The sequence below is a fragment of the Vigna unguiculata genome, chromosome 2 (genome assembly GCF_004118075.2).
Source record: "Vigna unguiculata cultivar IT97K-499-35 chromosome 2, ASM411807v1, whole genome shotgun sequence".
Classification (NCBI taxonomy): domain Eukaryota; kingdom Viridiplantae; phylum Streptophyta; class Magnoliopsida; order Fabales; family Fabaceae; genus Vigna; species Vigna unguiculata.
The window spans coordinates 6,625,462-6,649,488 of record NC_040280.1 but is presented as its reverse complement, the minus strand read 5'-3'; the positions used below and the strand labels follow the sequence as shown (position 1 = coordinate 6,649,488).

Genomic DNA, 24,027 nt, shown 5'->3' with positions numbered 1-24,027 from the left:
GATAATCAATTATCATAGAGGTTTTTCTCAAAAATCAGATTTAATTGAGATAATCGATTATTACTAAGAATAATCAATTATTCCAATGAGTTTTGCAAATAATTAAAATTTTCTTGGTGCTCTATTGCTTGGATTTTGCCTTTTAACTCTTCACATACTAATTTAACCATTTTAAATAACATACATATATTACAAGACCTAAACGACTAAACTCTTAAGTCTTCACTTAATCTCTAAAATTCAAGCTTCATGCATTCTTTAAGTCTTCAACATTTCTCCATAAGTCATCATCATCATAATCATCAAAACTCCTTATTGAAGAAAGATGTCCATCTTCTTCTTTTTGTCAACAGAAATTGGGTGTTCACAAAGCTCAAAAGTAGGAGTAATTCTAGTAAGAGGTTTAGGAGTGGTGCTTCAATGTATCAGGAAGATGAAGGGCTAAGATTAGGGGACTATTATCAATAACATTCTCATATTAGGAGACAAAGAAGATGCCTTACCCCTAGAGAAGTTAGAGTTGGCTTGCCTTACTTTCAACGCAAGGATGATGTTTATAGTTGTCAAAATGAATTGGAATCTGCAAGCCAACCCAAGCCACCACGAGTTTGGGCCGGGTTGGATTGAAATTTTCTTACAAATTTTAATACGAGTTAATTTTTGACCGACCCACCTAGAACCCAACTCACCCGGGTTGAACCCATGGTGTAAGACCCGTGATATGTTGGTGTTTTGTTGTTAATTGTGTGTTTTCGTACTATTGTGATATGCATAAAATTCTGATGAGTTTATGCTATGTAAAATTGAGTATGAATGATGGAAATTAAGGGTTTGGGTGTTGTGACCATTGCTTTACAGATTTTTCAATTAAAGGTATGAATGTGGGTATTTTCTATATTGTACAGATGGTATGTGTCTCAACTTGGATTTTTTGGGAACCAAAATTGTGGCCAAGTTATGTTTATTTGATTGTGTATAGTATCTCCAATGAATGGTATGTTTTGTTGTGCGAATGGGGCAAGGTTGGGTGAATTGAGTGTGTGATCAGAGTTGAAACCCTGCAAGTCTCGCCCAAGCGAGTCCATCTCGCCTAAGCGAGAATTGCAGAGTCTCATTTTTTGTTCTGGTACGCGTATCTCACCTAGGGGACTCTGGACGGGGTTGAGCGACTTGCTTTCTCGCTCAGGCGAGAGACACTCGCCCAAGCGAGGGCGCAAGGAAACCTGAGAGTTTTGAGCGCGATATCTCGCCCAGGCGAGAGGTTTTGAGTTCTGAGCGATGGACACTCTCGCCTAAGTGAGAGTGGCTCGCCTAAGTGAGAGTGGCTCGCCTAAGCGAATTATCGAAGTGTATTCATGTTTGTTTTGTCAAATACTCGTCTAGGCGAGGTTTGTGTGTTGTTTTCGGCGAAGGTGTGACTCGCCCAGGCGAGATGATGTGTTGATGTTACTATTATAAGCTCGCTCAGGCGAGGTGAGTTAGCCCAAGCGAGATTGAGGGCTTAGCTTGGGCGAGAGTCCCTAGCTTAAGTGAGTTTATGCAAAATTCCATGTTTGTGTGTGCTTGTGTGTGTGATTTGGCCGCTTTATCCTCAGTATAGGATGTATATGCATGTGGTGTGGTGTTTGGGCTTGAAGGACTAAGTCCAATAGGGGTCTGGGATGTGCTTGGTGGTTGGACACATGATGGGCAAGGAACTAGTTGAGTTCCCGTCGGCTACTAATGAGCGAGGAGTCCTTAGTATGGTGATTACATGTGTCGGGCGCACGATGGGCAAGGAACTGTTATATTCTCGTCGGCTACTATTGTGCGAGGAGTCCTTAGTATGGTGATTGTGTGCGTGCCAGGGTCCAAGTTGAGGAAACTTGGATGTTTTACTACAGACGAGGAGTCTTTAGGGCAGGACTGTGAGCGGGATAGGCTCATAGGGTCGGACCACGAATGAGTTAGTTTGGTGGGAGCACAGTGAAGTCCCAAGACCTAGTTCATACATATGACTCATGAAGGACTATAAGGTCATGGTTGGGTAATTTGATAATGAGACATTTAATTATGTTATTTTGGCATATTTATCTCATGTATTTTGTTTGATTATTGTGCATAGCTCACCCTTTTTGTGTGTGTGTGGCGATGATCAGATGATTCGTTATTCGGGAGTAGATGATTTGACAGGTGGGCCAGGAGATGCATAGACTCGGAGCGAGGGATAGCTTGGGGATTTTTGTATATATGTTTATTATTTTGGTTTTGAGATAATTTTGTAATCTTTTGGGAGCCATTTGAATTTTATTTCAGTTTTATAAATGATGGACTCCGGTATTCATTACATTGTATTACAGTTTTAAATTTCCCGTATTTTTGGGAAATGGTTTTATATTAAATGCGGTCTTATTTTATTATGGAATTTATTTATTAAATATTAGTAATATTCATTAGGGATCTTACAATTGGTACTAGAGAAAAGTTTTGAAAATATTTTTAAATATTTTGGGGCTAGTGGGGAGTGAGATTATCGATGTGATTGTTTATTGCATGTTTGTGATGAATGTTGAAAAGATATGTGTGGTTTTGTTTGACTAAGAGACTGATTTTTAACAGTTGTAATGTGGCGTATATAGGCTATGGCTGCTAATAGGAGGAGGAGGAGTAGTGGTGCTGATGACATTGCTGAGGCCATTCAGCGGATGGTGGATGCGATGTAGGTACCTGTAGCAACACAGCCCAGAACAACCATTGTACCAGTAAAGGTGCCAACTGTGGAGGATTTCTTGCGCCACAAGCCAGCGAAGTTCACTAGTAAGGCCTCCCCTGATGAAGCGGATGCATGGCTCCGCAAATGTGAGAAGATCTTCAAAGTGATGAACTGCGAAGATGAGTAGAAGCTGTTGTTTGCTACATACCTGCTAAATGAGGATGCTGAATATTGGTGGGCAGGCATGCAACAATAGATGGGGACTAGGGAAGAGCCAGTGTCTTGGGCCAATTTCAGGATTCGTTTCCTGGAGAAGTACTTTCCAGATACAGCAAGACAGGACAGGGAGGCTGAATTCCTGGCATTGCAGCAAGGAGACATGACAGTGGAGGAGTATGTTAACAAATTTGAGCACTTGGCGAGGTATTCCTCACAGAACATCATCGAGGAGTGGAAATGTTTAAAGTTTGAGCGAGGACTCAGACATGAGCTAAAGAGGGTGGTAACACCTTTGAGAGAGAGAAGATTTCCTGTTTTGGTGGAACAGGCCAAGAGTGCGGAGCACCTTGAGGAGAGCCCTGGTCCCGTTGTAAGCAAACATCAGAAAAATGTCGTTGAGGCTAGGCAGATGAAAAATCCTTATAGCAAACCACAGACATCCCAGGGTCCCTCTTGCTACCAGTGTGGTGGACCCCATCAGAAAAGGAATTGTCCTCAGCTGGTAGGTGGAGTAGGAGGGTCAGGCGACCGTTGCAAGTGCTTTATAGGCGACAAACCGGGACACTTCGCCAACAATTGCCTAGAAAAAAAGAGTCTTGGCGCGAAGAAACCAGCAGCATCACTAGCAGAACGAGCTAGAGCAGCTGGCAGAGTCTTTGCCCTGACCACCACCGAGGCTACACAGTTGGGTAATCTTATTCTTGAACCTTGTGTATTGTTTGGTAAAGTAGTATTGGTATTGTTTGATTATGGAGCAACACATTCCTTTATTTCTGATGCATGTGTGACAAAACTGAGCTTGGAGAAACGTGACTTGGATTGTGAGTTGTTGGTTTCAACTCCATCTTCGGGTCAGGTGGCTACCAGTTCGGTCTGTGTAGGTTATTTAATGGAAGTGGTGGGCCGTGGGTTCAAGTGAATCTCATCTGCTTGCCAATGGAGGGCTTGGATGTAATTCTGGGAATGGATTGGTTGTTAGGCAATCACGTTGTTATTGATTGCGGACGACGCAGTGTGATTTTTCCAGAGACCTTGGGGCTAGAGTTGATATCAGCTCAAAAGGCGATTGGAGAGGTTGAAGCTGGAGCTACTTGTTTCATGATAGTGGCTCAAGGAGAGAAGAAGAACACAGTTGAGCAGATCAGAAGCATACCAGTAGTGGATGAGTATGCTGATGTCTTTCCAGACGAGATTCCAGAATTGCCACCGAGTAGGCATGTGGATTTCTCTATTGATCTCATCCCTGGAGCGAGACCAATTTCTATGGCACTATACAGAATGGCACCAGCCGAGTTAGCTGAACTGAAGAAGCAGATTGAAGACCTGCTTGAAAAGAAGTTCATCAGACCAAGTGTGTCACTGTGGGGAGCACTGGTATTGCTAGTGAAGAAAAAGGATGGCAGTTCCAGATTGTGTGTTGACTATCGGTAATTGAATAAGCTAACCATAAAGAATAAGTACCCATTGCCGAGGATTGATGATTTATTAGACCAACTGAAGGGAGCTGCGGTGTTCTCAAAGATTGATTTGACGTCTAGGTATCATCAGATCTTGGTCAAGCCAAAGGATGTGCAGAAGACGGCTTTCAGGTCACGCTACGGGCATTATGAATATGTGGTGATGCCGTTTGGGGTGATGAATGCTCCTACAATCTTCATGGATTACATGAACAAAATTTTTCGGCCGTACTTGGATCAGTTTGTCGTTGTGTTTATTGACGACATACTCATATATTCTGAGAGCCGGGAGGAACACGCAGAGCATTTGAGAGTGGTGCTGGAAATCCTTAGGGAGTATCAGCTGTATGGGAAACTATCAAAGTGTGAATTTTGGCTCGAGGAGGTACAGTTCTTGGGTCATGTAATGGGAGAGATCGTAGACCGTTACCGAGGTGAGGAGGTTCTTAGGTTTGGCAGGCTACTACAAGAGATTTGTGGAGGGTTTCTCCAAGAGGGTGAATCCATTAACTTAGCTCACTAGAAAGGATCATCCTTTCGCTTGGACTGATGAATGTGAAACTTGTTTTGAGGACATGAAGAGAAGGTTGACGACTACACCGATGTTAGTTATTCCAGATCCAACTAAGACGTTTGAGGTATATTGTGATGCCTCATATCAGGGGCTGGGTTGCGTGTTAATGCAAGAGAAACGGTCAGTCGCATATGCATCTCGTCAATTGAAGGTGCATGAGAAGAACTATCCTACGCATGATTTGGAACTAGCAGCAGTAGTCTTTGCCCTCAAGACTTGGAGGCATTATTTGTATGGAGCACAGTTCCAAGTATTCAGCGATCACAAGAGTCTGAAGTACTTGTTCGACCAGAAAGAGCTGAATATGAGGCAGAGGCGATGGATGGAGTACTTAAAGGATTTCGACTTTGAGTTGCTATACCATCCTGGTAAAGCTAATGTCGTAGCAGATGCCCTAAGTAGGAAGAGGATCTATGTGTCAGCCATGATGATTAAGGAGTTGAAGTTGATAGAGAGGTTACGAGACATGAATCTGGGATTGGATATGGGGGAAAGTCATATACGGTGCAACATGTTGAGAATTACCAATGAGTTTTTAGATGAGGTTCGGGTGGAACAGGGAAAGGATTAAGAGCTGCAACAGATAATAGGTGAGCTGGGTACAGATAAGAGAAAAGATTTCAGGATGGGTAAAGACGGCATCCTACGTTTTAGAGAGAGGGTGTGTGTGCCCATGAGTCGGGTATTGAGGAAGATACTCTTGGATGAAGGGCATAAGAGCCGTCTTAGCATACATCCAGGTATGACTAAGATGTATAAAGACTTGAAGGCGACCTTCTGGTGGACTGGCATGAAAACTGATGTGGCAGATTATGTAGCATCCTGTTTAGTGTGCCAGAAAGCGAAGATAGAGCATCAAAGGCCGGGTGGTACGTTGGAGCCTCTTGAGATTCCTTAGTGGAAATGGGACAACATTTCCATGGATTTTGTTACACATTTACCAAGGTTAGTGAGGGGGCATGATTCCATATGGGTAATAGTGGATAGATTGACGAAGTGCGCACACTTTCTTCCCATTAATCAGAAGATGTCTCTAGATAAACTGGCAGAGCTGAATGTCAGGGAGATAGTCAGATTGCATGGTGTGCCTGCGAGTATCATATCAGATAGAGATCCGAGATTTACATCGAGGTTCTGGCAGTCGTTGCAGAACACCTTGGGCACTCAGTTAAGAATGAGCTCGGCATATCATCCTCAAACTGATGGCCAGTCTGAGAGAACCATATAGTCTCTGGAGGACTTATTGAGAACATATGTTCTGGATCACCTCAGGACGTGGAGTGATGTGCTACTGTTGGTGGAGTTCACTTATAATAATAGCTACCATTCCAGCATTGGGATGGCACCTTACGAGGCCTTGTATGGCAGGAGATCTTAGACAACTTTATGTTGGGAGCAGGATGGAGAGTCTGTGGTACTTGGTCCAGAGTTCTTACAATAGACTACTAAGAAGGTAAGGGTAATACAGAATCAGATGCGTGCAACTCAGAGTCGGTAGAAATCCTACACAGATAAGAGGAGGAGGCTGTAAGACCCGGGAAAATTAATTAATTAAATAATTAATTAATTAATAAATGCGGGTAAAAGGCGTCTTTTTGATAATTATTGTTGTTTAATATGGTGTGGAAAAGTGCTAGCTCAAATGGTTGAGAGTACTTTGGTTGTGTGAGAGGACTTGGGTTCGAGTCCTATGTATGCCAATTATGTGTTGTTATTTTATTACTGCCTTTTTATAATACATATGAGTATGGGATTGACGATGTAAACTGTTTGGGTGGGAGGATATCATCAAATGTGATTTGGCGTAGTGGTTGTGCTTTGGCCTTAGGAGTGGAAGGTCATGGGTTCAAACCTTGGTGAGTAAAGCATAAGTTTTATTTGTTTGGCTAATTATTAGTTGTGGCATGAATGTGAAGGGGTAAAGAAAACCTAGCAAGGGTAACTAGGAGGTGCTGAAAAATCACTCATTAAAGGACTTGAATAGTCATTAAGGCCACCCTAAAGCCAATCCCGTTTTATTTTTAAAACCTACTTGAAAGGCACCTATAAAAGCCAAAGTTTAAGGAAAAAGAAGGGTTTTGGCAATTGTGGTGAGCTGCTGCAGAGAGAGCACGAAACAAGGAAATCCCATCTTCTTCCAATTTGAATCAAACTTTCAAGTTAGGGAAGTTATACTTTGCATGTGTCAATAATTTGTTCAGTGTTATGATTTTGAGTTCCAATTGGTTCCTGTTTGATTGGGAAAAATCTGTACCTGATGTGTTGTGATTGGGAATTGGGGTATTTGAGTTTGGGTGCATGATTATGTATGGGTAATGTGTTGTGGGAGGATGGTTTTGACATTTCAGGTTATTGATGAATGTATGTTCGAATGTGGTTGTCAATATGTGTGAAAAGTATGGTTCTAGGTGCTAATTGCCATTACAATTACATTGGTATCAATTTCATGTTTTGTGGTATATTTTTGGGTATGGTTTGACACTGTTTAGGTAAAATCCGTGTGTGACAGTGAGGGAACTCTACAAGTCTCGCCCAAGCGAGTCTATCTCGTCTAGGCGAGAGTTGCAAAACCTCACGTCTGAGTTGGGGTCGCACTGCTCGCCCAAGCGACCTTGATTTGGTGTTGAGCGACTTAGTCTCGCTCAGGCGAGGGACAGTTCGCCTAAGTAAGATCGCGAGGATATTGGGCGCTTTTGAGCACGATATCTCGCCTAGGCGAGAAGTATTGGTGTTTTGAGCGACTCTGTCTCGCTCAGGCGAGGGATATTCGCCTGAGCAAGGTTGCGATGTGAAATGACATGGTTAAGTGGTTCCTCGTCTAGGCGAGGGGAGGGTGTTGTTTTGAGCGATGGTGCAACTCGCCCAGGCGAGGGAATCTCGCCTAAGCGAGATAACGTGTAATTGTGATTGCTTTAAGCTCGCCCAGGCGAGGCGAACTAGCCTAAGCGAAGCAGAGGGCTTAGTTTGGGCGAGGGGTCCCTAGCCTAAGCAAGTTTATGAGAATTATTGTGTTTCTATGTGCTTGTGAGTGTGTTTTGGATGTTTATCATAAGGATCGATTGTATATGCATGTGGTGTGATGTTTGGGCTTGATGGGTTAAGTCTAATAGGGGTTTGGGATATGCTCGGAGGTTGGACACATGATGGGCATGGAACTGGTTGAGTTCCCGTCGGCTACTAATGGGCGAGGAGTCCTTAGTATAGTGATTGCATGTGTCGGACACACGATGGGCAAGGAACTGTGATGTTCCCGTCGGCTACTATTGGGCGAGGAGTCCATAGTATGGTGATTGCGTGCGTGCCAGGGTCCAAGTTATGAGACTTGGATGTTTATACTACAGGCGAGGAGTCTGTAAGGCAAGACTATGAGCGGGATAGGCTCATAGGGTTGGACCACGAATGAGTTAGTTTCGTGGGAGCACAGGGAAGTCCCAAGACTTAGTTCATGCATATGACTCATGAAGGACTATGAGGTCATGGTTGGGTGATTTGAAAAGTATGAGGATTTACTTATGTATTATTGGGATTGGGGAAAACATATTTAATTCATATATCTATTTATATTGTTTTATTGTGCATAGCTCACCCTATTTGTGTGTGTATGGCGATGATCGGATAACTTGTTATTCGGGAGCAGATGATGTAACAGGTGAGCTAGGAGCTTCTTAGAAACGGAGAGCAGGGACTACCTAGGGCTTTTGAAAGGATTTTCATTTAAAGGATTTTGATCTAATTTATAAATATGTTGAATTTTTGGTATATTTTGTATTAACGTAATTACGACTATTTGAGTTATGCTGCAATTAAAGTTTTATATTTCCCGCATTTTTTTTTTGAGAAATAGTTATAATCAATGTGGTATTTATTTTAATTGGAAATTTTATTTATTTAATTTTAGTAATATTCCTTAGGGATGTTACAGAGGCCACTCGAGTTTGAGGCTGGTGACCACGTGTTCCTCAAGGTTACACCTACAGCAGGTATTGGGAGAGCATTGAAGTCGAGGAAGTTGACTCCTCGATTCATCGGTCCATATCAGATTACTAGGTGAATTAGACCAGTGGCGTACGAGATTGCATTGTCACCTCACTTGCCAAACCTGCACAATGTTTTCCATGTATCACAGTTGAGGAAGTACGTGGCAGATCCTACTCATGTGCTGGAGCAGGATGATGTTCAGGTGCGTGAGAATCTGACTTTGGGAATTGGACCGGTGAGGATTCTAGATTCTTAAGTCAAACAACTCAGAGGGAAGGAGATTCAGACTATGAAGGTTCTCTGGGATGAGGCAACCCAGGAGATGACTTGGGAGATGGAGGATCTCATGAGGAAGTCTTATCCTCACCTCTTTGCTAGTAAGTCCTATTTTCGAGGACGAAAACTTTTAAAGGTGGGGGAATTGTAAGACCCGTCAAAATTAATTAATTAAATAATTAATTAATTAATAAAGGCGGGTAGAAAGCGCCTTTATGGCATTAATTATTGGTTCATTGACGTGAAAAAGTACTAGCTTAAGTGGTTGAAAGTATTTTGAATGTGTGAGAGGACTTGGGTTCGAGTCCTATGTATGCCAATATTGTGTTGTTAATAATATGTATGGGTATGGAATTGGCATTGTGAGCTTATCATGATTGGAATGTATCATTAACATGAATTGGTTGAATTGGTTATGCACTTGAGGGGTGACTAAATGGTCATGGGTTCAAACTTGGTTGGGAATGAAATTGGAACCTTATTTTTTTATAGTGTAGTTTTAGAGATTGTGAAATTGGAAACTTGGTTGGGTGTGCAAGGGCTGAAGCAAGAAGGAGATTGTACTGTTGTGATATGCATAAAATTTTGATGAGTTTATGCTATGGAAAATTGAGTATAAATGATGGAAATTAAGGGTTTGGGTGTTGTGACCATTGCTTTACAGATTTTTCAATTAAAGGTATGAATGTGGGTATTTTCTATACTATACAGATGGTTTGTGTCTTAACTTGGATTTTTGGGAACCAAAATTGTGGCCAAGTTATGTTTATATGATTGTGTATAGTATCTCCACCGAATGGTATGTTTTGTTGTGCGAATGGGGCAAGGTTGGGTGAATTAAGTGCGTGATCAGAGTTGAAACCCTGCAAGTCTCGCCCAAGCGAGTCCATCTCGCCTAAGCGAGAGTTGCAGAGTCTCATTTTTGGTTCTGGTACGCGTATCTCGCCTAGGCGACTCTGGACGGGGTTGAGCGACTTGGTCTCTCGCTCAGGCGAGAGACAATCGCCCAAGCAAGGTCGCAAGGAAACCTGGGAGTTTTGAGCACGATATCTCGCCCAGGCGAGAGGTTTTGAGTTCTGAGCGATGGACACTCTCGGCTAGGCGAGAGTGGCTCGCCTAAGCGAGTTATCGAAGTGTATTCATGTTTGTTTTGTCGAATACTCGTCTAGGCGAGGTTTCTGTGTTGTTTTAGGCGAAGGTGTGACTCGCCCAGGCAAGATGATGTGTTGATGCTACTGTTATAAGCTCGCTCAGGCGAGGTGAGTTAGCCCAAGCGAGACTGAGGGCTTAGCTTGGGCGAGAGTCTCTAGCTTAAGTGAGTTTATGCGAAATTCCATGTTTGTGTGTGCTTGTGTGTGTGATTTGGCTGCTTTATCCTCAGTGTAGGATGTATATCCATGTGGCGTGGTGTTTAGGCTTAAAGGACTAAGTCCAATAGGGGTTTGGGATGTGCTTGGTGGTTGGACACATGATGGGCATGCAACTGGTTGAGTTCTCGTCGGCTACTAATGGGCGAGGAGTCCTTAGTATGGTGATTACATGTGTCCAGCGCACGATGGGCAAGGAATTGTTATGTTCCCGTCGGCTACTATTGGGCGAGGAGTCCTTAGTATGGTGATTGCATGCGTGCCAAAGTCCAAGTTGAGGAGACTTGGATGTTTTACTACAGACGAGGAGTCTGTAGGGCAAGACTATGAGCGGGATAGGCTCATAGGGTCGGACCACGAATGAGTTAGTTTCGTGGGAGTACAGTGAAGTCCCAAGACCTAGTTCATGCATATGACTCATGAAGGACTATGAGGTCATGGTTGGGTAATTTGATAATGAGACATTTAATTATGTTATTTTGGGATGGGTGGCATATTTATCTCATGTATTTTGTTTGATTATTGTGCATAGCTAACCCTTTCTGTGTGTGTGTGGCGATGATCGGATGATTCGTTATCTGGGAGCAGATGATTTGACAGGTGGGCCAAGAGGTGCATAGACTCGGAGCAAGGGATGGCTTGGGGATTTTTGTATATATGTTTATTATTTTGGTTTTGAGATAATTTTGTAATCTTTTGGGAGCCATTTGAATTTTATTTCAGTTTTATAAATGATGGACTCCGGTATTCATTACATTGTATTACAGTTTTAAATTTCCCGTGTTTTTGGGAAATGGTTTTATATTAAATGCGGTCTTATTTTATTATGGAATTTATTTATTAAATATTAGTAATATTCCTTAGGGATGTTACACATTGTGAGCCGAATTGGCTCACCAACCCACAAATAAAAGTTCATACAAGTATTTTTTTTATTATGTTGGACTTTGCATTTGGGTCAGGTTAGATTGTTTTTTGTAGCCAACACATTGGTATTTTTGTGATTTTGGTTTGTAGTTGGAGTTTAACATCCTTTTGTATTGCATTTGGATTCTATTGAAGTTTATTTAGATTTTAATCATAATCATAATTTAGTTTTTTTAAGATTGAAGAAAAATATGTATTTTTTTTAATTAAGTGAGCCAGTGAGCCAACCTGTTTAACCCACCAACCCGAGGTGGGTCAGACTGGGTTCAAATTTTTTTGACTCACTAATATGTGAGCCGAATTGGGTTAGCTCACTAAGTGGCAAACCCGTGGTAGGTCGAGCTAGGTCAGGCCAGGCCAACTTACCCGTTTTGACAACTTTAATGATGTTGAAGCTTATTTGGATTGGGAGATGAAGGTTGAACAACTATATGCTTGCCCTTAAGTCGGTGAAGAGAGGAAAGTGCCTCTAGCAACCCTTTGCTTTCAAAGGTATGCAATGTGTTGGTGGACTATAGTCCAAGATAGGCTTATAAGTAATGGGCCTCCAATTGAATATTAGAATGATTTGAAGTTAGTATTTAGGAGAAGACATATTCCTTCCTATTTCAATAGGGAGCTTATGAACAAGCTCAAAAGACACCAACAAATGAACATGTTTGTAGAAGAATATAGGCAAAAAATGGAGTTATTTATGATGAGGACGTGAATACTTAAAATGTTATATTATTTGTTATATAACTATCTATTAAAGACTAATTAATATTGTAAATAATTGAATTTTAGATTATTAAAAAATTAACTAAAATATAAGTAAATGTAATATATATAAATATATTTATTAAACTCTTGTTAATATATTTCTTTAAAAAAAACAATGAATAAATATTACAAAATATTAATAAAACTAATAATAGCATATATTGTTAATTAAAGTATAAAATAAATGAAAACTTAAATGTATTTCTATTGTAATTTTGATAGTATAAAACAAATACTAAAAAATTTATATTTTGATTAATGTTACGTTTTGAATAAATATTTATATATAGTTATATTATTTAGAAAAAAATGGTGAATAGAGATTATAATTATACATTTAAACATTAATGGTATAAATATATATCTTATTATTTATTTTATGATTATGTACATACTTTAATTAATGCTTTTGAAAGAATTAAAATTTATTTAAATTATATATTATTAAAAAATTGAGCTGTATATTATTAAGAAAACTAGTCTTTGACCCGTGCTTGGGTTATTATTTTTTTTCATAAAATAATAATATAATTACTATTATATTTATGTAAATAAATTTAAAAAATATATATTTAACTATTAAAAATATTAATAATATTTATAAATTATAGAATTAAGAGATTAAAAATTTATTTATCAAAAATATTTAGTATAGTAATATTTTTATGATTAAAAAAACACTTATAATAATAATAACATCATCAAAATAATAATAATAATAACAATAATAATATAATAATAAACTAATGATAATATTAATAATGTTTATACCAAAAATATTAATGTGAATGTGAATATTAATATTAATGTTAATGTTAACGATAATAATTTATAATTATATGTAAAAATACATATATTTGTTTTCTTTTGTTTTTACAAATTTTTCCTAATAATTACTTTTTTAATTTAAATAATTATTTCGATGTAAAGATAACAATAAAATAAATTAAAAGTGTAAGTAATTGAAGTATGATATTGTAATAAACAAAAGTAAAATATGTGTTTAACTATTATAATAATAATAATATAATATTTTGTATGATGATAAAAATAATAAAAATATAATACAACTACCAATAATAATAATGATACAAAAAAATTAATACCACTATAATAATATCTCGTGATAAATAATAATATCACTATAATAATAATAACAATAATAATAATAATACAACAACTACATATAATAATATTCCCGACATACACAATAATACTAATAATAATAATATCACAATAATAATACGTGATAAATAATAATACCACTATAATAATAATAATACAACAGTTACCTATAATAATATCTCGTGCATATGCAATAATACTAATAATAACAATAATACTACTATAATAATATCCCGTGATAAAAATAATAATACAATAACCACATATATGCTCTCTTTTGTTTTTAGAATTTTATCATCTTAATTAATATCTTTTAACTTTAAATAATTATTTATAATAAAAAAAATTATTTTTCAATTTTATTATTTTACTTATTTTATAACTACTTATTGAATTCAAGTTATTACTCAAATATAAAGATAAATAAAAAAAATTGCAATTAATTGAAATAAAATGGGTAGTAAATATATTAATATAAATGAAATAATAATAATAATAATAATAATAATAATAATAATAAGATTAATATATTATTTGAAATAAGACCGATAGTAAATATAATCATAATAATATAATATTAATTATAATAATAAATATATTAATATTATTAATAACATTAATAACAATAAGAATAATATTAATAATATTTATTATTATAATTATATTAAATATAACAATCATAATAAAAATTATAATAATATTATTAATAATATTCACAATAATAACAATGTATTATTATTAAACAATAATTATAAATATAATAATAATATTATTAGTATTAATATTAAAGATAATAATAAGAATAATATTGATAATAATTATTATAATAATATTCGTAATAATAATATTAATAATAGTTTAGTAAATACACTTCACAATTACTAAAAAGAAACATGATTAATTATTAAATACATATTAATAAAACAGAGAGTTTAATTTGAAAAATTACTAAAAAAAGAAACATGATTAATTATTAAATACATATTAGTAAAAAGCAGTGAGTTTAAAAAAAATGTAAATTTTATTAATTAATTTGAAGATAATTTGAAGAATGAATTTAAAATAAAATAAAATTAAATACAGAATAAATCATTTTCCTTTATTTGATATACATACATACATTAAATGTAAGTTACATATTAAAACTTTATATATTAAATATGAATCACGTATTACAACTTCCACAAACTAAATTAAATGCATTAAAATCATATTCAATTAAAGTTGAAAATCTAGAAAATAAGAAATTGTATACTTGGAATTTGAAGTATGGAAAAAATAATGTTTCCTTACATTAATTTCAAGTCCAGCCTCTGTTATAAATATTCAAACGATCTCTCTCTATTTAGACAAATAGGGTTTTAAATTTCATCATCCGATATGTCAAAGGTTTGGTTCAAAATCGCTTTTTTGTTCGCCATCATTTTTGCCATGGAAGCCACTCATGGTGTGTATTTATTTTATGTTTATCTCTTCCATGTTACATGTAATATTTTCCTCATATATTCTTATATTAAAATCATATAAAATATTTTTTGTAGGTCTTTCATTCTCAAGGATAGAAATAGAGAAGGGTGGAGTGGTAGACTCATCTCAATGTTTTACCAATCAAGATTGCATTCCCTATAGTCCCTTTATGAGTTGCAAGGGATCAAATGCGATTTGCAAAGATGGTGCTTGTGTTTGTGGATGAAAAATTATGCAATATCAAAAATATGGAGTGTGATATTCATCATCTCAATGTTTCACATCCCACAACTATTGTGTATGAATAAAAGTGCCGAAAAGGCATTCATTGAATTTAACTATGGTGTGAGACAACTAAATAACATCATTGACTTAATGGGTAAACCAAATACAACAAAGCATATCATATTATCTCAAAGTGCAACCAATCACAGAAGAATAATCTTGATCCTAGAAGCTGGATGCATGATTATTCCACCTAGAAACATAGCACCCAACACCTACAGTCACTTTCTCATCATAGATTTCTAAATATTGTAATGTAAAGAGTATTGGTTAGAGATGGTTTACCAAAGCATCATATAACCAATTTAGCAGAAGATTATTTGATTTGGAACTTGGCATAAACAATTGTAACAAAGCAAAAACATAAGCATAACAATGTAGAGAAATCAGGATTTTAATCAATTATAAAAATATTCTAATCGATTAGTTTGTGCAAGAACATGAAAAATGCACATTTTATGTGAAGCAAGTTATGTTTTGTTTCTTTTGAGAGAAGAAAAACTCGAAAGACAATTGGAGAGAAAATAAAAAATATCTTAATAATTTTGACTATGAAGACCATTATATCCTTCAAAAAAAAATTATAAACTAAATATCTCTGTAGCCCGCACCCCAATAATGAAATTCGGTACTCCGGTTTCTGAAAGTCGGTAACACTAGTTTCTGAAAACCGGTAACATCGGTTTCTGAAAGCCGGTAACACTGGATTCTGAAAGCCGGTAACACCGGATTCTGAAAGCTAGTAACACCGGATTCTGAAAGCCGGTAACACCGGTTTCTAAAACCGATAACACCAGATTCTGAAAGCCGGTAAATTTATGATTATCCTATGATGTTTCTTCCAAATTAAGTTTTACCCAAATTAGTATGAACCCTAATTATGGTTTTAGGTAATGTTTTATCACATTAGCATGAACCTTACTTATATTTTTACCCAAATTAGTACAACCTTAAATTACGAAATTTAAAGGTTGTTGTGTTTTCTGCTGAAATGGTAAAATTTATGGATATATCTTGGGTTGCATTACAAATTCTACTACACATAATGAATTAGTTGGATAACTTTGATTTGGAATAGAAATTAGAATACCTCTGTTGCATGAATTCAATGATTTAGAAATATTACAAATTGAAAAGTGCATACGTGAATCACTCTATGAAAATGGTTTAAGTAAAGAAAATGAAGATTTTTTTATTTAACTAGAAAATTAATTTATATATAAAAAATTAAATTTGACACCCCTAAAATTTTTATTCATGTTTCGCTACTATTCGTATCTTGAAAATCGATAAAACTGGATTCTGAAAGTCGGTAATATCGGTTTCTAAAAGTCGGTAACACCGAGTTCTAAAAGTCGGTAACACCAGGTTCTAAAAGTCAGTAACTCTGGTTTCTGAAAGCCGGTAACTACAAACCAAAAGGGTCACAGTGGAATTATAAAAAAGTTGGAGGTGTAGGAAGAAAAACTGGGGGTGCAGGAAGAAAAACCCAAAACATGATGTGTTGAGGTAACAATTATGGGGTTGTACGAAGTTAAACTAAACAAGTGTGGCGTGAGTGTAAACAGCAAAAAACGTGGTGTTTGCAAGCAACAAAGTCCAACACTAAAATAACAAAGGGTGGCAGCACAAATAATGGTCAAGGGCAACCCTAACCCCCTTCCTCTTCAAAATAGAAACCACAAGGGTTTCTTGTTCCCCCTCTCACATGCGGAACAAACCAAAACTTGCACCATTCTGGCGGGATAAGGATGCCAACGACAATGCCGATCACCACTAGAAGTTTCACCCGTGGAGCAACACGTCTATTTCTTCCTTCTTCCCCAACGCACGAGACCTTTTCTCTCATCATTGTCCACCAAAACACCACCTCTATCTTTACTTCACAATGCTACCAAGTTGGCTTGTCGGCAATGCCAATCAATGTCGAATATGTTGACATCCTTTGCTATACTCAATGACATCGTTCTCGCACACGCATCGAAACCTAACCCCAAGAGATCACCACCTCGTCGCAACCAGCCAAAGACGCCGTCAACGACACTAGTGTCCATCATTGACCTTGACAACGAGAGCCTAGAGACATGCGACCTTCACTCTTCCTCCTCCCAAGCGCGGCTCGAACTGCCACCACGCGAACACCTACATATAGTTTTAATTTTGATTCACACAAAGATAATTGTATATTTATTATGTTTTTAAGAGTTATTGTATATTTTTCAATATTCATATACCACATGTTTATCACGTACCATATCCTATTATTTTGAAAATAAACGTATCGACGTATCGGATACGTCGTATCCGATACACGTATCGTATATGTGCATCATATTATTATTATTATTATTAGTATTATTATTATTATTAATATTGTTGTTATTATTGTTATTATTAAGAGTAGTATTAGAAGTATTATTATTATTATTCTATTATTATTATTATTATTATTAGCGTATACATAGGCGCTATCGCGCCTGTGTGTACGCATTTTTTTAATATGCATGATATTATATTAGTAATTTATAATATTGTAATGTTAAAATATAAAAAAAATAAAATTATGTTTATCAAAAGTAAAGTTAAATTTATGGAGAAAATATGAGAAGATAAATGTTGATGAATAGGAGAAAAAAGAAGGACATAAGTAAATAGTTTTATAAATATGCATATATGTATACATTTCTAAATTATTATAGCTCTTTTGTTATTTAACACAAACAAATTTATATCAAAATTATTATTTTTTAATTTGAATATTATCATTTCATACAAAAATAAATAAATCTTTATGTATCCATCGATAATTAATTATTAAAAATTTAATGTCTATATTGATAATAATATCTCCATGTATTTGTGATTCAAATTTTTAACCCCAATTCCATGTTAGTGATTACATCTTATAATATGTCTACATTTTATATCTACATGTGCTTTTATTTGAAAATTTTAGGCTAAATTACTATTTTGGTCTTTATTTTTGTTAATAAATGTCAAATTGGTTCTACAATTTTTGTTTAATTTAACACCGTGTGTGAAAAATTAACGACAATGATTAAATTTTATCACTTCTAAAAAACACCAAGATCAATTTGAGATAAAAAAATTGGAGGATCAATTTGACACTTGTTACCTTCATGTTTATTTATTTTGTAAATATCATATTACACACTACCGCCTACGTTTTTATTTAAACAATTATTCAATGATACATATTTTATTTTAATATAATATATAACTTAAAATTTTAATTTTATATTTTAATCATATAACGATTTTGTTTAATTACACATCACTACTCAATTAATGTCGATTTTATAATTTATAAAAAACAAATTCATATTTAAATATTATTTTTTAATCCTATTATTAGTATTATTAATATTATTATTTTAATTATTATTAGTATACTTCATTATTAGTATTATTAGTATTATTAACTATATTTTTTATAATGTATTACTTTAACATAAAGAAAATAAAATTAAAATATTTATTTTTAGGGTTAAACATGTTTTTACTTCTAAATTTTGACCAAAATTAGATTTTGTTCCTGTCCGAATGTTTGATAATGAATGAATATAGTCTTTTTAAAATTTAGAGACAAAAATATACTTTTGAACATGGACGAATTCTAATTTTAAATCAAAGTTCATAAAAAAAATATACTTAATCCTTATTTTTAATTACACTGTTATAAGAATTACTAATAATTAATTATTTAATTTTTATGATATTATCAAATTCAGATATTATATATATAATTAATTATATATATAAATAAATTATTTATTTAAATATAATAATAATTATATTAATTTTTGTATCTAAATTTAAAAATAAAATAATAATAATAATAAAAAAAACGTGCATACACCGGATAGTCAAGGTCCAGGAAGCAAAATCCTTTTACATACTGAAAAAAGATCAAAATTTTAAATCATCTAAATGTAAGCCCATTACGATCTGGCCCATAACTCTCTTTTTACATAAACCCTAAAATTCACTCACAAACCTCATCTGCGAAGTAGCCGCACACATACACACTTTCTCCCAGACTCTTTCTCTCTCAATCCACAATGGCAGAACGTGGAGGTGGTGACCGCGGCGGTTTCGGGCGTGGCTTCGGCGGGCGCGGGCGTGGCGGTGACAGGGGTCGTGGACGCCGCCGAGGTCCTCGCCGTGAAGAGGAGGAGAAGTGGGTCCCTGTTACGAAGCTCGGTCGTCTGGTGAAAGAGGGCAGAATCCGAAGCTTGGAGCAGATCTACCTCCACTCCCTTCCCATCAAGGAACACCAAATCATTGACACCCTCGTGGGTCCCACCCTCAAGGACGAGGTCATGAAAATCACGCCGGTCCAGAAACAGACCAGGGCCGGTCAGCGAACCCGGTTCAAGGCCTTCGTCGTTGTCGGCGACGGTAATGGCCACGTGGGTCTTGGCGTTAAGTGCAGCAAGGAGGTGGCCACCGCAATTCGCGGCGCCATCATTCTGGCGAAGCTTTCCGTTATCCCTGTTAGGAGAGGGTACTGGGGGAACAAGATCGGTAAGCCCCACACTGTTCCGTGCAAGGTTACGGGCAAGTGTGGGTCCGTTACCGTGAGGATGGTTCCCGCCCCTCGGGGTTCCGGAATCGTGGCGGCTAGGGTTCCCAAGAAGGTGCTGCAGTTCGCTGGAATTGATGATGTTTTCACCTCTTCCAGAGGATCCACCAAGACCCTTGGCAACTTCGTTAAGGTTTGTGTTGTTTTCTCTTGCAAGCTAGTCTCTTTCATTTTTTAAATTGGAAAATTTTGAGTACTAGTTGATCGCGTGTCTTGAATATGACTGATAATCTATGCTTCTTGTGAGTTGTTTTGCGATGAAATTGTGGAAACTGGGGAGAACTGTGACTTATTTTGTCCTATTTTTTCGTAATTAAGTGTTGATGATGTGTTTGTTTGGATTCGCTCAGTGCCTTTGGATAAAGGGTAGCTAACATTGATTATTTTCGTTTTTGGTTGGATGTTTGTTATCATTCTGTGATTATTGATGAGGAGTGTTTTGAAATAACTGTCTCATGTTCATTATCATCTATTCATCATCATCTATTATCACTTAAATATTAAGGTGTGTTGTGAATCTAGTTGGACTATTTCTGTTTGTATAATGTTGTGAATCTATCATCATCATGTATAAATCTCCATTTTTTTTGCAACTTAGATGTGGTCTGTTCACTGTGCAAGTGGAGTAGCTTCATTGTGTATGAATGTATTGGAACTAATTACCTACTTTGTCAACACTTGTAGTCTTAGAGCAGTAAAATTATTTAACTGATTTTCAAAGTATTGAACATTCATCGATTAATGCCAGTGTTAATGAAAGATCTTTTTATTATTTGGGGGCCTGTTTGAGTATCATTTTTCTAAGACTATTTGGTTTGATGTATGGAAGTAATAGTCAATTTGTCTTTGCTGCAATTAAAGGCACTAGAATGCAAAATGGGATCCCATGCTAGAGTTGCAATTATCATGCATGAATTGTTCTTATGTTGTCTAATTACCCATAATGATTAATGCACCGTGATTTTTCTTACAGGCCACTTTTGATTGCTTGATGAAAACATATGGATTCCTGACACCAGAATTCTGGAAGGAGACTCGCTTTACCAAATCCCCATTCCAAGAGTACACAGATCTGTTGGCAAAACCAACAGGGAAGACCCTTATCTTGGAGGAGGAAAGGGTGGATGCTTGATTTACCAGTTGTTAATTTTATGCATCTTTTAGGAACCATTACTTATATATGTTTTTGCTTGCTTTATTTTTGGTTTTGAGGGACATCATGTTACTCTGCATTTTCATTGTTTTCATGTTTTAATTGACTGCAGTTTTGAGTACAATAGTCTACTTTATTGAATTGATCCAGCTAAATTACGTAAGTGTGCTTTTGCTTTATCCCGAACGAGCGTCTCAATAGAAATGGCTTTAAGAACAGAATTGTCGAATTAGAATGTTTCTTTTTTGGTGCAAAAATTTCTATCTTGATTTCACTTGTTTTTCAAATTTGAAAACCAATGTGGGTCTTTAATTAAGTGAATTCAATGGAACGATTTAAATACAAATCTAGTATATTCAGTAATTTTTTTTCTTAGGAAAATTAGATTTCCACCTATTTTAGTAGTTGTGTTGTGTATATGTAAAACTAATTTTTTCTTCATTTGTTATTGTTGAAATGAGTTTACTGTAGTTTAAGTATTAACTAATTGGCTTCAAATAGTTTTCTATGTGGTTCTTGTATTGTGTTGCACTTGACTGTTTGAAATATTTTTGGACATAATGTCACAATAGCAAACTTTTTTCTATATTCCTTTCAATAATTTTTTTACTTAATTTCTTGGTAACAATGTTAGAAAATTGGATAATTGATCCCTTACGTGTTACTTTGTAGTTGTGGTATTTATAGTTGTGGTATGGTTAGTGTGACACTATAATAGTGTCACAAGGACAAAGTCTTAATTTGATTTTTGACAAAGTCTCAATTTGGTTTTATAATTATTTTTTAGATTCAATTTAGTCTCACCTTTTGTAAAAAAATATAGCAATGTTGTCTTTCTTTGACATTTTTATTGTATTAATTTTATATTGTTATTTTTATTAAAATTGACATTTTTATTAAATATTTTTGAAAATATTTTTAAACTAATTTTAAAATTTATTTGAAATCATGTTAGTTAGAGTTTGAATGTGATTATTAAATTTAATAATGTGAAAGGGAACACAAATGATATAACCAAAAAATAAATGTACAAATTAAAATAGTATAATTTTTTAAAATTCAAGTATTAAATTCACATACACCCAAACACATTACTTGTCATAAATTAAATATTTAATTTACTTTTTTTTATAGTTGTTGTCCCTTTAAATATTATTTATTAATTTCAATTTTGTGTATATTTTAAAGTTAATTTATTAAATAAAAATGTTAATTTTAGTAAAAGTATCAACACACGATTTATTAAAAGAATGAATTTTGTCCCAATTTAAAATATCAATATTGCTTAAGTTATACAAAAATTGAGAATTGAATTTAAAAAATAAATGTGAGACCAAATTGAGACTCTACCCACATAGTACTGTCACACCACATTGATTGTGCCACATGGTACAAGTGTTGAGTGACACATGTAACAAATAAAATTACAAAAAAATTGAAAATTAAAATTAATTTTTTCTAAAATTCAAAAAAATCACAAATTCACACGTGATACTAACATTATCACCGTTTGTGAAAAATTGAAGACTAAATTGAGTCGCTTTTAAAAAAATCTTAACCAAGTTGAATTAGATTAAAAAAGAAATTTATCAACAAAAGTAAAGACCAACAAAAAAATCACTTTTGGTCTTTAATTAAAACGAAAAAAAAAAATCTGGAAGACCAACTTGACATTTTCAACAAAAATAAAGACCAAAAGAATAATTAAGTAGGGATGACAATACAAACCGGCCTATCTCATTTTGGCCCGCCCTGTAGTTGGCATGTCCCGCATAATGTTTGGTCCGTGAGGTTTGCAGGCCGCGACCCGCATGAGAAATTATTTATTTTGTATTTTTTTACCAAGGTGTAGTATTTTAATAACCTTATTTTTATTTAATTAAATTAGAAAAAGTAATAAATTTTATAGGTCTATTTCCTAAAAAAAAGTAACATTCATAATTTTATAATTCCAAATTTTTAAGTACAAGTTTTTTGAAAATAGAAATGACTTTGAATTAGATTAAAATAAGAGAAGAAACGTAAAGAATAAAGTTGTTTTTGGATTGACTAGAGAAAAACTTTAATGAGCAACTTGCTTATAAGCACATGAGCTACAAATTATGTGAGAGGGGCTTAAGCGAACCAATAGACTTAAATACTTAGTCCATCCCGCATATTTTCTTAGAGTCTGAATGCTAGCTCATCCCACATTATCATCTTTACAAATAAACCTAAAATCTAATCATACTTTAAAAAACCATAAACAATTTTTTCAATCACATTTTCAAACAAAATAAGCTTTTATTTATTCTAAATATTTTTTAATGAGATTAAAGTTAAGAAAATAGATTATCTTAACTTGTTTGTTAACAAATATTAAAATTTTATTATATTTGAATACTTTATTATGTTAACAGATACTTTATTGTTTGAATTTTTAACATTTTTCATAACTTTTATTATAAAACCATCGTTGAATACAATAGACAATATAGGAAATAATTAATAATAATAATTGCACATATGAAAAATAATACACGGGCATAATATAAGATATATTAGAATAATATTATTGACATAATATCTTTGGTATTGATTTTACTAATTAAAATTGCAACTTTCTCTAACTGATGCTAAGCGAGGATGTTGATCATTATTAATTCTATTGTCATTCTTTCTAAGGATTATCTCATTGTATGTGAATGACATTGTTATCACAAGTAGTGATAAGGGAGGTATTGTAAAACTAAAACAAAATCCTTTTCAAAATTTCCAGACAAATTATCTTGGACATTGAGGTATTTTCTTATTTCTTGTAACATACTACACATCCAACTTATATGCTATAGTTTGAAGCGAAGTATTATAGTTAAAAGAAATAAGAAACTATCCTATATATAATTATGAATGTGGTTAGAAATTTAGAAATACAGAATTAATATTATACAATCGTGAATATCTAATCTATATATATGTGTTATTAGGAATATCTTTATTTATTCTCGTATTATGATTTTATTGTTATAAGATATCAAATTTCTTCTATTTGATGTATTGATTCATTTTTCTCAATACAACTTGTAATGTGTAAAACAACCCAATTTCAACTCAACGATTTTCTCTTCTAGAGTTTAAGAATAATGATAAAATAAATCTT

The 24,027-nt window shown here is 34.6% G+C and overlaps 2 protein-coding genes across 2 annotated transcripts; both read left to right on the top strand.

Annotated features, from left to right (window-relative positions):
- The first annotated feature begins 2,948 nt into the window (after positions 1-2,948).
- On the top strand, positions 2,949-3,830 carry LOC114174414. The gene has a single exon (XM_028059256.1). The coding sequence runs from the start codon at positions 2,949-2,951 to the stop codon at positions 3,828-3,830; it is 882 nt and encodes a 293-aa protein (XP_027915057.1).
- A 15,298-nt stretch (positions 3,831-19,128) lies between these two features.
- On the top strand, positions 19,129-21,067 carry LOC114173834 (40S ribosomal protein S2-4-like). The gene is made up of 2 exons (XM_028058474.1): positions 19,129-19,868; positions 20,709-21,067. Exons 1-2 carry the CDS (start codon positions 19,212-19,214, stop codon positions 20,865-20,867), a joined length of 816 nt encoding a protein of 271 aa, XP_027914275.1. The 5' UTR covers positions 19,129-19,211; the 3' UTR covers positions 20,868-21,067.
- The last annotated feature ends 2,960 nt before the right edge of the window (positions 21,068-24,027 follow it).